Source organism: Sceloporus occidentalis, unplaced genomic scaffold (assembly GCF_023333645.1).
Source record: "Sceloporus occidentalis isolate IW3139 unplaced genomic scaffold, rSceOcc1.0.p SCAF_196, whole genome shotgun sequence".
Classification (NCBI taxonomy): Eukaryota; Metazoa; Chordata; class Lepidosauria; order Squamata; family Phrynosomatidae; genus Sceloporus; species Sceloporus occidentalis.
In genome coordinates this window covers 1,053,426-1,070,000 of record NW_028317176.1, presented here as the reverse complement: position 1 = coordinate 1,070,000, position 16,575 = coordinate 1,053,426, and the positions used below count along the sequence as shown (strand labels likewise).

Below are 16,575 nucleotides of genomic sequence, written 5' to 3'. Positions count from 1 at the left end.
GGGGTTACCCTAAAAGCCACCGGCGAAGCAGGGGCCACCACACGGACCGCGGCTACCCCAATCTGAGCTGCAGGAACTGAGGCCACAGCTGCCGTAACTGGAGCAGCGGGGCCTCTGCGACTGCAGCCGGAGCTGCGGGGGCCACGTCCACTGCAACCGGAGCAGCAAGGATCACATCTGCCGCCGGAGCAGCAGGAAAACCAGCAAAACCAGGAACCGCAGCAGGAGCAGCCACAGTGGCTGCAGACGGAGAAGCCACAGTAACTGCAGAAACAATCACCGTAGCCACAACCGTATCAGGGGCCACTACCAGAGTCTCATGACGAACAGGGGAAGGGAGACGTACAGGGACAACACACGGGACCGACATAAGGGGTTCAATAGAAACAACAGGGGAAACAGACACATTAGGAAAGGTACTCACGGTTCCTTGAGGCTCACTGACCAAATACTGACCAGTGGGGATTGTTTCCCTGTCCCCATAGGAAGGGCCCGAAGTAGAAAGGCCCGCTCCCGGATCATCAGCTCGAGCACCAGGGACCCTGGTCGGGAGGGATGGAAACTCCTCCTCAGACGCGATGTTAAGGGGCTCCCCGGCACTTTCCTCCCCGGATGATGGAACAACGGGCCTGCTCTTGCTCTTTGTATTTCGCTTTTTCTTCCTGTGGCTGCTGTGGCTTGGAACCTCATCCTCCTCATCCAATTCATCTAAAGAAAATATGAGTTGGTGGCGTATTAACGAAAGGCTCCTGAGCTCTGGGATCCTGCTGTGATTCCTGTACTTGCTGAGAGTCCTGCTCCTCCGGCAAATGAGAGACTGCTGTGGCCTGTGCTTCCAGTTCCTGCAGCTTTTGTCTCAAAAAACTCCTTCTGTTCTCACTCTGCTTTATTTTCCTTATAAGATCCATGTCTTTTTCTTTAAGGGAGCTGATCTGCTCTGTTATAGGACCACGATGTTTATTCCCCATCCTGTTACTTTGAAGCCATAACTCGTTCAGCTGTGTAGCCACAGCTTCCTTCTGTTCCCCCAGGGACCGTAGATCTCGTATACACATGTCCAGGGCCTGCTGGAGGGAGTCCTGGGAGGCATCCTGGAGGCCAGCAGACTGGGGGAGTCCTTCGATAGCTTTTTGGGCAAAGGTGGGACTCCAATCCTCCTCTGCCTCTACCGGGGTCTCCCACACCATGGTCTCAACGGTCTGCAAGGCCCTGGTCCCGGCATCCCTGAGGGCTAGGGCCCGTTGTTGCAGGGCCCCCAGCAACAGGAAGGTAGTAGGATCAGCCCTCAGATTATGCGGCAGACCAACTCCCTTTTTAAACATTTCAATCTTTTCTCCCAATACCGTGTTATAAGCTTGTAAAGCCGACACATCCCTCTTCATATCCACACAAACACCCGCCTTGTCTTGTCCTTGTTTTCTCACAAACCGTCCATCCTCTGTGAAGCACATTCTTTCCGTGATGTGGTGAAGTCGGGACCATGGTCCATGGTGAGCCCCTGGGAAGGCTGCAAAAACCTCCCCAGGAGTAAAACAAACGCACAGTGTTTCTTTCTTCCTCTCTCTAGCACATAGATCTCCAAGCAGCACACCAAACAACAACCTCTCTCTCCAAGCTCTGCACACACTCTGAGCTGCAGCCACACCCAGCCCTGATTGGAACTGGAATTACCGCGGCTGCTGGCACCAGACTTGCCCTCCAATAGATCCTCGTTAAAGGATTTAAAGTGTACTCATTCCAATTACACGACCTCAAAAGAGTCCTGTATTGTTATTTTTCGTCACTACCTCCCCGAGCCAGGAGTGGGTAATTTGCACACCTGCTGCCTTCCTTGGATGTGGTAGCCGTTTCTCAGGCTCCCTCTCCGGAATCGAACCCTGATTCCCCGTTACCCGTGGTCACCATGGTAGGCACAGAAAGCACCATCGAAAGTTGATAGGGCAAACATCCGAATGTATCGTCGCCGTCACGGGGACGTGCGATCGGCCCGAGGTTATCTAGAGTCACCAAAGCGGCCAGCGGGGGCGAGCCCACCGGATTGGTTTTGGTCTGATAAATGCACGCATCCCTGGAGGTCAGCGCTCGTCGGCATGTATTAGCTCTAGAATTACCACAGTTATCCAAGTAACAGATGGAGCGATCAAAGGAACCATAACTGATTTAATGAGCCATTCGCAGTTTCAGTGTACCGGCCGTGTTTACGGTAAAACCTGGCCCGGCAGGCCGAGATTAACGGGGCAAATCCGACCTCATTGACTTCCAGGGTTTTTCAAGCAACATGGCCTGCCAAAAACAGGGACTTAGAGCAAAAACGCTGGCCGGTTGCGAGCAACTTGGCTTCCCGGGAACGGGGACTTTGGCCGGCGTCTCTGAGCGGCTCGCGGGCGGGCCCAGAGGCGGGACGGCCCGCCGGTGCGGCACACGGGCTGGGCGTCCCGAGGTCTGGGGAGCTCCTGGCGGGACCCTCAGCCGTCTACCGGGAGGTAGGGTTCCCGGGAGCCGGCCTGGGACCTGGGCGGGTTGGACCGCCGGTGCGGCACCCAGGCTGGGCGTCCCGAGGTCCGTGGAGCTCCTGGCGGGACCCTCGGCCGTCTACCGGGCGGTAGGGTTCCCGGGAGCCGGCCCGGGACCTGGGGGTGCCCAGCCCGGCGGGAGCCGATCGCGCGAGCCATGGCTCCCGGCAACTTGAGCGGCTCCCCTAACTATCCGGGGGAGGGTGCCTGATGACCCTGGCAAACCGGGTTCCACGACACCACCGGGAAAACCCGGCCAGGCAGGCCGAGCTCAATGGAGTGAGGGTCGATGCGGCCGGCAAATCCGACCTCATCGACTTCCAGGGTTTTTCAAGCAACTTGGCCTGCCAAAAACGGGGACTTAGAGCAAAACTGCCGGCCGGCCGCGAGCAACTTGTGCGGCCGGGAATGGGCACATCGACATCTACAGGACACCTAAATGGATAAATCTGGATGGAATTTTCTGTCTCTTTACCTAATTTTGTGAGGATTCAGAGGGAAAATGAAAAAAACACAGATGTTTTTTTCTAATTTTTGCTAGTTTTTACTAAATTTCTAATTCTAAATTTTCCGCTAATCATCCAACTATGGTATCAAAAGAAAGCTCTATCTCTCCTTGAAAAAACAATATATAGTTTATATGGGTACACTATTCACAGTAAAAGAGAATCATCGCTGAACCGACATACCGCAAAAATGGCAAAATTGCTCCGGGATTGAAGGGGTTAAACATTCTTTTTATCCCATTATTTGTATTAAAATGGCAGACAGCAAAAGTGTTAAAAGGCCCTAATAAATTAAATACATTAGACATAATGGAATCAAAACATTTGCTACTGCTAAAATGTTTAGATGAAAAAGTTCCATTTTATTCAGTGGAACAAAACAGTGATCACATTATTCTTCACAATATTCTTGTAAGAAACTTTTATTTCTTTATTAATTCATGTAAACTATTTTTTCATATTTAATAAAAGCTGTGATTGAGAAAATTATTTTTAATGCACATCTGCCCCCAGGCTTGCCACTCTGCCCCCAGAAATACCTTATACCCCCCTATATGCCACTCTGCTCCATGATATGCCTTTTAACCCCCTTCCACTTCCTGCACTTCCACCATTTGAAACAAAAATGAACAAGCCACAATCATTGTGTTCAGTTGCCCCCTAAAACAAAAATCTCCCACCCAGAGTAGATAACGAATTGTACAACCATAGTAACTGCCCACACAGCTGTACACTGTCTTCCTCCTTCCCTTGGCATATGAGCATTATATATTTTGAATAAACAGCATAAAGTAAAAGTATCCAGAAATCAATGTCCTGAAAGGACAACACAGTGAAACCTAAGTGAAAATCCAAAACTTTAGGGAAAGTACAGACCCTTCTCTGCTTTTAAACCAACTTTTGACCACACATAACTATGTAATCGCCTGGACTTCCATCTCCGAATCTTCTGTGTGATAGCATCAGCCAGACACCAATGTGAGGGCACTAATGTCCGCCGCTAGAGGAGTAAGCTGGGTTGGGGAGAACAAGAATCTCCCTCTAACCGTCTTAAAGTCAGTCAAGGGAGCGGGAGGTCTGTTAATGAAGTTAATTCCTACCCAGAAGGGTAACCACCATAACTTATGTAATTGTATATATATATATATATATATATATATATATATAATTGCTAACAGCAATCACACTCCTATCGCGCCCAGGCAACCAGTAGATGCCAAGTCAGCCAGTACATGCTGGAATCTGGGTATGCCTGGGATTGTGATTGCTGTTAACAATTATATATATATATATATATATATATATATATATTGTGGCAGGATGGCCCAATCAAAACAAGAAACTTCAAACACCAGCAGAATAAAAGCAAAATGTGGTTTATTGCAGCTTGTTGTAAGGTCCACAGTGTTGCACTTCACAGTATACATAAACAAACCAAAACAAAAACAAATCCTACTCCATCTTAGAGACTAACTATACAAGAGTCTTACCTCACTAACTAACCGGCCAGCTAATCCACAGTTTGTTTGGACCATACCTTTTTTTTTTATAAAGTCTGTAAGCAACACAGTTTGTTTGGACCATACTTTTTTTTTTTATAAAGTTTGTAAGCTATATGGTCCAGAAGAAAGGTCATGGGTCTCTTCCAGTGATTTGCATGCACCCAGCCAACACGTGGGTCCCAAGCACCATCAGGAGGCGTGCCACAGTCACAATTCTCCTTAGAAGGGTGAACGCTGGAGAAAGCGTTGAGGTTCCTAGTAGCAGGGCAGGCAATCAGTCACGCAGGGTCCACACTGTGTGCGAGCAGCCAAAGGTAAAGGGGGAGGCGGGATGTATATGTGTTTATGTGTGTGTGTATATATATGGATGGATGTAAGCATGGATGTGTAATTGTGTAAGTGTGTGTGTGTAAGAAATGGATGTATAATTGTGTGTGTATGTGGGAGCATAGATGTGTATAGCCAGGTGGGTCCATGGGCAGGTAGGAACAAGGAGTGGTTAGCAGAAATCAAGCCAGTAGAGCATGGAAGGTTTTGCTGGTGGTAGAAAGAAAACAAGCTTCCACAAATTGTGTACAGTGTCAAAAGTGTCTACAAATGATGTTCAAGGTGAGTCGCGCACAGGGATGTCCTTGTCACAGTACCTTCCTTCATGCCAGGTTCCAGTATATACACTCTCTGGCCACTTTATTAGGTACACCTGTTTAATTGCTAGTTAACACACATGACAGCAACTCAATGCATTTAGGCATGTAGATGTGGTCAATACAACTTGCCGAAGTTCAAACCGAGCATCAGAATGGGGAAGAAAGGGGATTTAAGTGACTTTGAACGTGGCATGTTTTTTCTTAATATATCCTTTTTTTAAGGTTCTTACATTTGCCTGTATGACATTTATTCAGAAAGGTGACAGTCATATCCTATGTCCAAACCATGTTGTGGACAGAGTTTATTTTAGTAAATTCATCTACTAGATCCCGACCAGGCTAAATGAATACAGAACAATAGTTTAGAGTTTTTTTCATAAGTTTAATTTTGTTTCTGAGCTATTAAATCCTTCCCATATAAAACATTCAGTTAGAGTTTAGATCTCTGTTCTGAAATCTAGTTTTGTTACTGACATTTTCCTCTTGTAATCCTCATCAAAAACCTCATTCTGAGCAACAGTGAAATGGTTCTTCCAGTCACCAGACACACCTGTGTGGAGAAATCAAGAGGATCAAGATAAAATGTAATCATTTATATTGCAGCACATTGTTAAGCACATTATACTGTGTCCCATTTTGTCAAGCAGCAACAGTGTAGGAAAAGTAACAGATGCCATCGTGGCAACCTTTTTCCCTGTATCTTTAAATGTAATATGTTGACATTTTCTGATGTGCTCTTGTTCTCTAGTACTGATCTCTGTTGATTTCATTCCTAAGAACAGCTATAGTAATGAATCATGGAAAGCTTTCACAGTAGTTCCAAGGCGCAAGAAGAGGGAACTGATGGGTTGCAAGATCTGCTTCCTATTTAAATGTCTATTCCTCATTTATATTTTTTTTAACCTTTTACCTCAGTAATAAAATGTCAACTATGGTTAATGACAAAAGACTGTTTTTATTTTCATGGTCCTTACTTTGTCTTTTTTAAATTTGCTTCCTTGGTTCATCTCCTCCCATGAAGTACTGTGACTTCAAGGTATTTCAGAATATTGCTCTATTCCTCTTACCAGACACCATGTCTAGCAAAGTATTTAAAGTGTGTGTATATCATATTGTACAGTATATATGTATTGTCACTTACCTGCCAGCCCACTGTTGAGGGACACCTCCGTTATCTATCCCACGCCACCCGGCGAGTCCTCTTTTGGCCATGCCTGCAGCAGCGCCACATACAAGATGGCCACGGCTGCACGTCCAGACATCACTCTTTTGAATTTCCTATTGACCCCTATATAAACCCTCAGAACGCACTCATACCTGTGCCTGCTATAGTGTATTAGATCCTAGTGTGTTCTATAGTATTGCTCCTTTATCTGACCCAGCTTGATCCTGAATATCCTGAACTCTGGGTTCCTGTCCCTGGCACTGATACGGATTATCTCGAACTCCGGCTTCCTGACTACAGCTTGTTTTTACTACTCTGCATGTGCACCCAGTCTGTCCCGATCTCAGAGGAGAGTGGAGAACTCTTTTGAGGCCTTCTCTTGTGGGGAAACCGTGTCCTACCCTGCAACAGCATCTCCTCTGGTACGCTGAGTGTAACATATACAGTGGCCTCCACAAATATTTGCACCCTTGGTAAATATGAGCAAAGCAGGGTGTGAAATTGTCTTTATTGTTCAACACGTTAATCTAGTCTTCAAACAATAAAGAACAACAGTCTCCTTTCATGAATATCAAACAATTGCAAACACAACACAGGTTTAAAAAAACAGTTAAATATTAATATGCCACAAATATTGGCTTCAAGTATACTCCCAGTGATATTTTATATTGTTAGTACACTTGGATGGCTAGGAACAGGACATTATCCCTCACCACAAGTTGTTTGGAAGGATTTCAAGAAAAAAAGTCTCTACTCTTACCAGACTCCCACTCTAGTTTGGAGACTAACTAAACACACATTGCTCTCTCTACCTCACTGGTAAAAAAACAAGAAAATATAATAATGAGTAAATATCTAAAATAGGTTTTCCACTGTACCTTCTATAGGACCTTTGGTGCTCATAGCCTTCTCTCTCTCCCACAGTCAGACACCCAAATGCATTTAGAGCTATCTTTTATATCTTGTAGGAGGAGAGACAGCTACATTCACCCGAGAAGGTCTACAATTGCAGTATGAACCCTTTCAAGAAGGGAATAGAGAGTTCTCCATTCTTTGGCTTATATAAAAAGCCTCTCTTCAATTTCCACAATGTTTTGACCAGGAACTGCTACTATATAGAGATATAGACCCTCCCATTTAGTTTACTTTTAAATTAAATCAATCTTAGGCTAGGTTTCCACTTGGGTTTTTGTCCTGCGTTTTTTTTCTTGATGAAAAACGCCAAGAAAACTGCCACTGCATTTTTCTGCGTTTTGGTGTTTTTTTCTGGAGTTTTTTCTGGCGTTTTAGCCTTTCTGTGGAAATTGCTTTTTTTGACCTTAGGCAGTTTTTCCAGCCTTTACAAGTTAGCAGTTTCACCCAGCTAAAAGGGATTAGGATAAATGGCAAGTATCTGCCCCCTGATGTCATTTACTTGGTAGACCCCTTTGTCTCTTTTCTGTGGTTTGTAAGGCATGCTTTAATCCGAATGTCTGCTCCTCTGGGAAGATTGGCCCCAAATGATGGTGCAAATTGTTTGCTGTTGCTTTTGGCACGCAGGATCCAGTTGATGCGTCGCGTATGTTTGTTTGTAATGGCATGTTTGTTCCAAATGGTGTAAAATTCAATATGAACCAGTCCAGGACTTTGTTTTGTGTGAAACTGTTTGTTTTCAGCCTATTTCTCGTAGGACACACAGATACTGGGTCCATCCTCTGCATTGTAACTGTGGAAAAAACGCCATAAAAAACGCCAAGGCAATAAACCCACATGGCTTTTTCATGGCGTTTTTTCTCTCCCATAGACTTCTATTGGAGAAAAACGCCAAGATTTCCTTGAAAAAACGCCAGAGTGTGAACATGCTGCGATTTTGAAAAACTGCCACAGAGCCCAAAAAGCAGAAAAACGCCAAAGAGGACTGAAAAAATGCCAGACAGAAAAACGCCAAGTGGAAATGGCATTTTGCGATTTCCTATTGAAAAACAGCTAACATCTGGCTGCTGCGTTTTTCCACTAAAAAAACGCCAGGTGGCGCTATTGGCGTTTTTATGGGCGTTTTTAGCGTAAAAAAACCAAGTGGAAACCTAGCCTTAGGCTAGGTTTCCACTTGGGTTTTTGTCCTGCGTTTTTTTTCTTGATGAAAAACGCCAAGAAAACTGCCACTGCATTTTTCTGCGTTTTGGCGTTTTTTTCTGGAGTTTTTTCTGGCGTTTTAGCCTTTCTGTGGAAGTTGCTTTTTTTGACCTTAGGCAGTTTTTCCAGCCTTTACAAGTTAGACGTTTCACCCAGCTAAAAGGGATTAGGATAAATGGCAAGTATCTGCCCCCTGATGTCATTTACTTGGTAGAGTTCTACTTAAACGCCCCGGCGGACCCTTTTGTCTCTTTTCTGTGGTTTGTAAGGCCTGCTTTATTCCGAATGTCTGCTCCTCTAGGAAGATTGGCCCCAAATGATGGTGCAAATAGTTTGCTGTTGCTTTTGGCACGCAGGATCCAGTTGATGTGTCGCGTATGTTTGTTTGTAATGGCATGTTTGTTCCAAATGGTGTAGAATTCAATATGAACTTTGTTTTGTGTGAAACTGTTTGTTTCCAGCCTATTTCTCGTAGGACACACAGATACTGGGTCCATCCTCTGCATTGTAACTGTGGAAAAAATGCCATAAAAAACACCAAGGCAATAAACCCACATGGCTTTTTCATGGCGTTTTTTCTCTCCCATAGACTTCTATTGGAGAAAAACGCCAAGATTTCCTCGCAAAAAACGCCAGAGTGTCAACATGCTGCGATTTTGAAAAACTGCCACAGAGCCCAAAAAAGCAGAAAAACGCCAAAGAGGACTGAAAAAACGCCAAACAAAAAAACGCCAAGTGGATATGGCATTCTGCGATTTCCTATTGAAGAACAGCTAACATCTGGCTGCTGCGTTTTTTCACAAAAAAAACGCCAGGTGGCGCTATTGGCGTTTTTAGCTAAAAAAAAACCAAGTGGAAACCTAGCCTTAAGGTCTGAAATACATGATTAGAATAATTACCCTTTCTCATGAAGCATGTAGTGGATTGGTCCAATATTTCATTTGGTATGGTCTTGTAATTCACCATGTCATTATTTTTCATTTCTTGGAAGGATGTGTGATGAACAATCTTATCCACAATTTCTTCACTTAGGTTTTTTTCTAAGAAATGCAATATCTTCAAGATCTCTCTCTTGGGATTCTGAACAAGAAAAATATTTGTAGACTGATTTAAATAAAAGAGACTTTTTCATTAAAATGCGAGTTTGTATGTTAGCAGAATAGAGATTCAGCACTTAAATTTGCTGACTTTATGTATTATGAAGTCCCAACCTTGGTTACTTTGTTCTCTATGAAAGGGTGGGACTGCATCATACATAATTATGTGGGTTAAAGATGATCTTGCCAAGGTAGCTATACATTATATGGGGACAATAGCAAAACAAATGTAGATGTCAAAACAAATGTAGATAAAATTTAATGTCTTGCTGCAACCACTATACATTTTTTTATTTGCCTAAATAATACTAGTTGTATATTTTAACATGTTTTGCAACATATAATATTTAAGTATTAAGTGAAACTTTTGCAGACATATATGGTGATTAGTGGTAAAAAAAATTTTTAGGTGGTAAGGTTGGATACAAATGTAATCCCTAAACTTTGTTATTTTATACCTTTCTTTACCTCTTTAAGATCTTCATAGAATAAATAAAGGATATGGTAGTCATTCCTCTTTTCCCACCAACCTTTAACATGATCATACCATGAACCATAGCAAACTAAAAAAATAGGAAATAGGGTTTTAATATGACTCATTTTCTTTGCCAATGATGAAGGTTTATCTATCATATATATATTTTTATATCATTTCTATTTCATTCATTTATATATATAAATTAATTCAATTCATATGATATAATACATTCCATCAATTACATGAGATCCTTTGTTTTATATTCCAGCCAGTTCTTCTTACTTATTTATACTTAGTGCTCCTCTTGTTTACCTTTTATAAAATATATCTAATATGGTCACATCTTCTGATAAGATCTTAATCTGATGGGACCCATCATATATACATTTTAACTTCTTACCATCACCGTTCATATAGTTCTGTAGGAATTGGTCCCATGGCCCAGGATCAGGCAATGCTTTCACCATATTGTGGAAGAAGAAATAAGAGACTGCTACATCCTTAGCATTTCGAGCAACATAAATTACCTGTGAGGAAGCAAATTTAAATACATTTACATTTTTAAGTATGAATATGAATATGTTAAGATGGTGCCATCTTAATTATTATTTCATAAAAGTTGCCTCAAGATTGTCAGCTTGATTTTAATGATCATCCTTGGAAATACTATAACATTTTTAATTATCAAGTTGTATGATATTGTGAGGTATATGTTTTCTGTACCTGTCTGATGGCTCATTGTTTCAGCTTTTCATTTGCCTTTTAAAGAACATTTCCTAAATCCATCATTTTACAGTTCATTGCACTAAATAAAACATTGTAACTGTGTTTATAGTTTTAAAAGAGCAATATAAAAACCCGTGGCAAAGGCATTTACGTTTCCTTTATTCTGGATCTGCAAAATTACCAATTTCCATCAATTTATCTCCTTTAAAAAGACCAAAGCTTCAGAATGGGAAATTGATTATACATCCTTATCAACTTCTATGAGATTTACAGTTAAATACATATCTTTCAATCAATTACACTGATTTTCAAATGAAAACATGAGCTAGGTAGCTAAATAGTTGTGGTAGCTACAGTTTCCCTTTAACTATGTAAATGTATTCAGGTTATTGTGTCTAGCTTTGATCGGTGTGGTATAGATGTGTGCCAATATGGAAAACAATTAGAAAGAAATAGAGAAAGGCAGAAAAAAAGCAGCTATGATCACCAGAGAGAGTTGTTCCCACTACTCTCCGAAGAAATGCAGAAATTGAGTACTTAAATGGAGTGCTTAAATGGAAAAGGAGGTTATACTGCTATAGTACAATACAATACAAAAGAGGCAGATAAAAGCAATAATAAGAGGATTTATTAAAAAAATAAATATACAAGACAGTGTTAAAATATAATGTCTAAAAACAATTACACCAAATGAGTTGAGCCCTAGTGCGGCACAGGAGCCCTGACGTGTTTTGCCATCAGGGTTCCTCTGAGGGTCCCAGCTCTTACAGTACAGGCTACCTTGAGAAGAAAAAAAGGAAGGAAGCAATCAGAAGAGAAAGAAAAATATATAAAAAGAGAACGCAATGGTAAATGGGTGTGTAATGTGGCAGACCCTTGTCTTTACCATTTGATTAAAAAGTACAAATTATATACATAAGTAAAACATATGCAATGGATGATAAGATATAAACATATATATCAAAAATTACTTCAAAGAAGATAAATATAAAATTGGGGAGAGTGGGAGTAAATGACTGAAAAGGGCTTGGAGTTGTATAACTTTCTAACAAGTGAAACATAAGCAGTAATGCAAATATATACAGTATCTCATATACTTTTGTTGCCAACATTGAGACGTTAATGGCTGTGTGTTGTGTTATTTTTAAGGGGACAGTAAATGTACACTGTTATACAGGCTGTACACTCACTACTTTACATTGTACCAGAGTGTCATTTCTTCAGTCTTGCTACATGAAAAGATATAATAAAATATTTACAAAAATGTGAGGGGTGTATTCACTTTTGTGAGATAATATATCTAGGGGGCAGAGTGGCATATCTATAAGTAAGATGCATTATTAATTAAAGTGGGGGGACCTTAAAATAGCTATTGGTTTACCAAATTCCTGTCTGTATATAACATACCCTGTCAAAAGCAGGACTAACTGCATAATAGATACCAAAAATGTTAAAATACATGTATTCCTATTCATTAGGTAAAATACTGTTTTACCATTCTACTAATGTAAATGGCTTCTTTAACCCCTTGATGACAATTGCCGGTCCGGGCACGTCACGGAAATTCACGTCGATAACGACAAATGACGTGCCAGGACCGGCACGTCTTTAAACGGGTGCAGAAAGCGATCTATTTTCGCTTTCTGCACCGAAATGGCGTTGCTGTAATGCCTCGACCTCGAAGCATTCAGCAACGCCATTATCGGCACAAAGGGGCCATCTCTGGCCCCTCCCCGGGGCGTCAACATCCGCCATACATGGTATGGCGGCGGACGCCCGTTTTAAAAGCGTTTAGGAGGCGATCAACGATCGGCTCCTAAACTTAAATGGTGTCGCTGGAATGCCTCGATCAGGAGGCATCCAGCGACACCAAACACTTACCTGGGGATGGACTGTGACTGCTCCGGAGAGCGGTCACAGCCGCAGCTGCCGATGATCTTCGCCATCAGCAAGATGGCGGCGGCCCGGGAAAATTCAATAAAGAAAAACAATAAAGTCTAAAAAGTTCGCTAGACGGTCTCCAGACCCTCTAGAGAACTCTGGCTCCACTTGCAGGTTGAATATAGGTACTGCATTCAACCATGCAAGTCAATGGAGCTCAGCTTTCTAATCACAGTGTGATTAGAAAAAATAAATTCAAAATAAAATAAAATTAATAATAATTAGAAAAAAAATAGTAAAAAAACAGTAAAATGTAAAAATAATTTCCCACTGATGTCACTATCAGGGGAACCTTCAAGTTGAAAAAAAATGTTAAAAAAATAAAAAAAAAAGGCAAAAAAAAAAAAAATATATAAAAAATATATTTTTGTGAGCAAGTCCTAAAATTAGCATATTAGCTTAAAACAATTCTCGCATGGAAAGAGTTAAAATACTGGCATATTAAATGGCCATGGGGTGTCTACTTTTAAAAAATGTATGATTTGATGGGGTAAATTGAATTGGCCTTGTTCAACAAGGTCCCAATTAACACAGGGGGAAGGATGGCCACACATCTAATTTCCAATTAGAAAAATGCACACGTACCAAATGTGGCTCTTTAGTTCCCCCCAAAAATGACAAACCCATGCATGTGCAGTATCACTGTACTCAGGAGATGTTGCTGAACACATATTGGGGTGTCGTGTGACAGCGGCATATACCAGGAGCTGTAAATTCATACATAAAGTAGGTGTGTGTGGGAAAAATACACACACAAAAATACTACTGCAAACTTTGAAAAAATGCTGGTGGTAAAATGTGTGCATGCAAAGAGTTAAAATACCAGCATTTAAAATACCCTGGGGTGTCTAGTTTTCAAAAATATATGGTTTTGTTGGGCACACTGAAATAGCCCGGCTCAAAGATGTACCAAATAGGGCATGGGCAGTGGATCCCCAAATGCCAAAGTTCAACATTGAAAAATGTGCATGCCCCAAATGTGGCCCTTTTGCCCCCAAACAGCCAGGCAAAATCATTCATGTGAGGTATCGCTGTATGCAGGATATGTTGCTAAACACATATTGGGGTGTTTTTTGATAGTGACATATACCAGAACCTGTTTATTCATACCTAAAGTAAAATGTGTGTGAAAAAACAAATGCAAAAAAATTACTACCATAAAGTTTGACAAAGGCTGATGGTAGAATAAGTGCTTGGAAAGGGTTAAAATACCAGCATTTGGAATACCCTGGGCTGTCTAGTTTTCAAAAATATATGATTTGATGGGGTAAATTGCATTGGCCGGCTTCAAAGATATCTGAAATGGCACCTGGGGGGAAGAATTACCAGATTTGGAAAAAATGGCTTTGAAATAGCAAAACGCTACCTGTACTTATTGCTCCATAACGTGCAGAGAAAAGCAAAAAAACATAAAAACATTGGGTATTTCTAAACTCAGGACAAATAGTAGAATCTATTTAGCAGGTTTTTTTATTACCTTTTATAGATGAGTAAAAGATTTTTCAACTAAAAGTTAGAAACAGTCATTTTTTTCTAAATTTTTCACCATATTTTATACTTTTTTAATAGTAAATAATATGATACAATCAAAACAATGTCATCTAAAGAAAGCCCTTCTTGTCCTGAAAAAAACAATATCTAATGTGTGTGGGTTCAGTAAACGGGAAAGAAGAAAATTACAGCTAAACACGAGCAGCGCAGAAATGTTAAAACGGCCATTGTCACGAAGGGTACAAAAAAGTAAAATCAGCCTTTGTCACGAAGGGGTTAAAAATAATTTTTTCTTTAAAATAGCACCAAACTATAAGGGTGCAGCCTATAATCGGGCCAATGCTGTACATCTTAACATGAACACCACAAAACTATTAACCCCTTAAGGACCGGGCTCGTTTTTTCTTTTTGTACCCTGTGGGACCGAGGCTGTTTTAATACTTTTGTGGTGCTTGTGTTCAGCTGTAATTTTCTCCTCACCCATTTAGTGTACCCACATAAGTTATATATTGTTTTTTTCAGGATACCATTATTTTGATCGTATCATCTTATTTACTATATAAAAAAAAAAACAAAAAAAAAAAACATGGTGAAAAATTAAAAAAAAACACATTTTATGACTTTTATTTGAAAAATCTTTTACTCACCTAAAAAAGCAAGTAAAAAAACTAGCTAAATAGATTTTACTACTTGTCCTGAGTTCAGAAATACCCAATGTTTTTGTTTTTTTGCTGTTTTTTGTAAGTTATAGGGCAATAAGTACAAGCAGTGTTTTATGATTTCCAAACCTTTTTTAACAAATCTGGTCAGTCTGCCTCCATCTCCTCTTTGGAACATCTTTTAAGCCGGTTAACTCAATTTAACCCATTCAAACCATATATTTTTGAAAACTAGACACCCCAGGGTACTTCAAATGCTGTCATTTTAACCCTTTCCATGCAACAGTTATACAGCCACACTTTGTCAAACTTTGTAATAGTAATTTTTTTTATTTTTTTTTCACACAAATTGTACTTTAGTTATAGATATACAGGTCCTGGTATATGTCACTGTCAAACAACCCCCCAATATGTGTTCAGCAACATCTCCTGAGTACAGCGATACCCCACATGCATGTGTTTGTCAGATTGTTTGGCTGGTAAAAGGCTACTTTTGGGGCATGCGTAATTCAGGTGGTCATTTGGTCATTCTGCCTCCATCTCCTCTTTGGAATATCTTTGTAGCCGGTTAACTCAATTTAACCCCGTCAAACCATATATTTTTGAAAACTAGACACCCAAGGGTATTCCAAATGCTGTTATTTTAACCCTTTCCATGCACCAATTATACAACTACACGTTGTCAAACTTTGTAATAGTGATTTTTTTTTTTCACACAAATTGTACTTTAGTTATAGATATACAGGTTCTGGTATATGTCACTGTCAAACAACACCCCAATGTGTGTTCAGAAACATCTCCTGAGTGCAGTGATACCTGACATGCATGGGTTTGTCGTGTTTGAGATTTAAAATGCCACATTTGGGAAGTGCGCTTTTTTTCTCCATTTTGGTCAGTCTGTACCTATGCCCTATCTTTGAGCTCGGCCACTCCAATTTACCCCATCAGCCATTTTTTTTATATATTAGACACCCCTTGGGTATTTGAAGTGCTTTTATTTTAACTCTTTGTTGAGATTTTTGAGAAATTTTAGCACTTGCTCAAAATAATAAACTTTATTATTTTATTTTATTTTTTAAATACTTTTTTTTTTTTTTTAAACTTCTTTATTACACGGAGAAGACAAAGCATATAGCATAATGACAAAGTCATATACAAACAAGATTACAAAATAGGCATATACAGATACAAGTGATGCACAATATAGTATCACATAGAGTGCAAACAATAATCTGAGTGACCGAAAATAAAGTTAGGCAGATGACAATCATGGAATCAACCATAAGGCGTAAAAAACAAAAACAAACATGTTACACACATGTACAAACCCGTCCGTCAATGAGATCAAAACCCTGGTATGGGGCGAGTACCTTTCAAGACCTGAAGGCAAAACCACCCAGTAGTATTAAATGTTTGAAATAACGACAGCCTGGTATCGCCATCTAGTGTCGCAATATACGGGGACCAACGATTAAACAAAAATTTAACTTTGCTCTCTTTATGAAGAACGGCTTCAAGCCAATCCATTTGAAACAAAAAGCGCAACCGCGACAGGACCAAAGGCAGCGTCGGCGGTTGGGGAGCAATCCATTGTGACAATATAGCCCGTTTTGCCACTGAGCAAGAGAAATTTAGCTCTTGCTACAGTGGGAGGAACATGGTCAGGAAGTATACCAAAAATTGCCCATTCTACAGAGATTGCAAAACGAATGCCCAGGGTGTCTGTAATGTACAATTG

General features: G+C 40.7%; 1 protein-coding gene across 1 annotated transcript in view; it reads right to left on the bottom strand.

The window, feature by feature from the left end:
- Positions 1–5,605: 5,605 nt before the first annotated feature.
- The window catches only part of LOC149278278 (sulfotransferase 1 family member D1-like), a 31,887-nt gene continuing 20,917 nt past the window's right edge, over positions 5,606–16,575 (bottom strand). The window contains exons 5-8 of the mRNA XM_089502152.1: positions 10,421–10,547; positions 10,011–10,105; positions 9,345–9,525; positions 5,606–5,718 (exon numbers count right to left, since the gene is read on the bottom strand). Of these exons, the coding sequence (XP_089358278.1) occupies positions 5,606–5,718; positions 9,345–9,525; positions 10,011–10,105; positions 10,421–10,547 (516 nt within the window). The remainder of the gene's footprint in view (positions 5,719–9,344; positions 9,526–10,010; positions 10,106–10,420; positions 10,548–16,575) is intronic.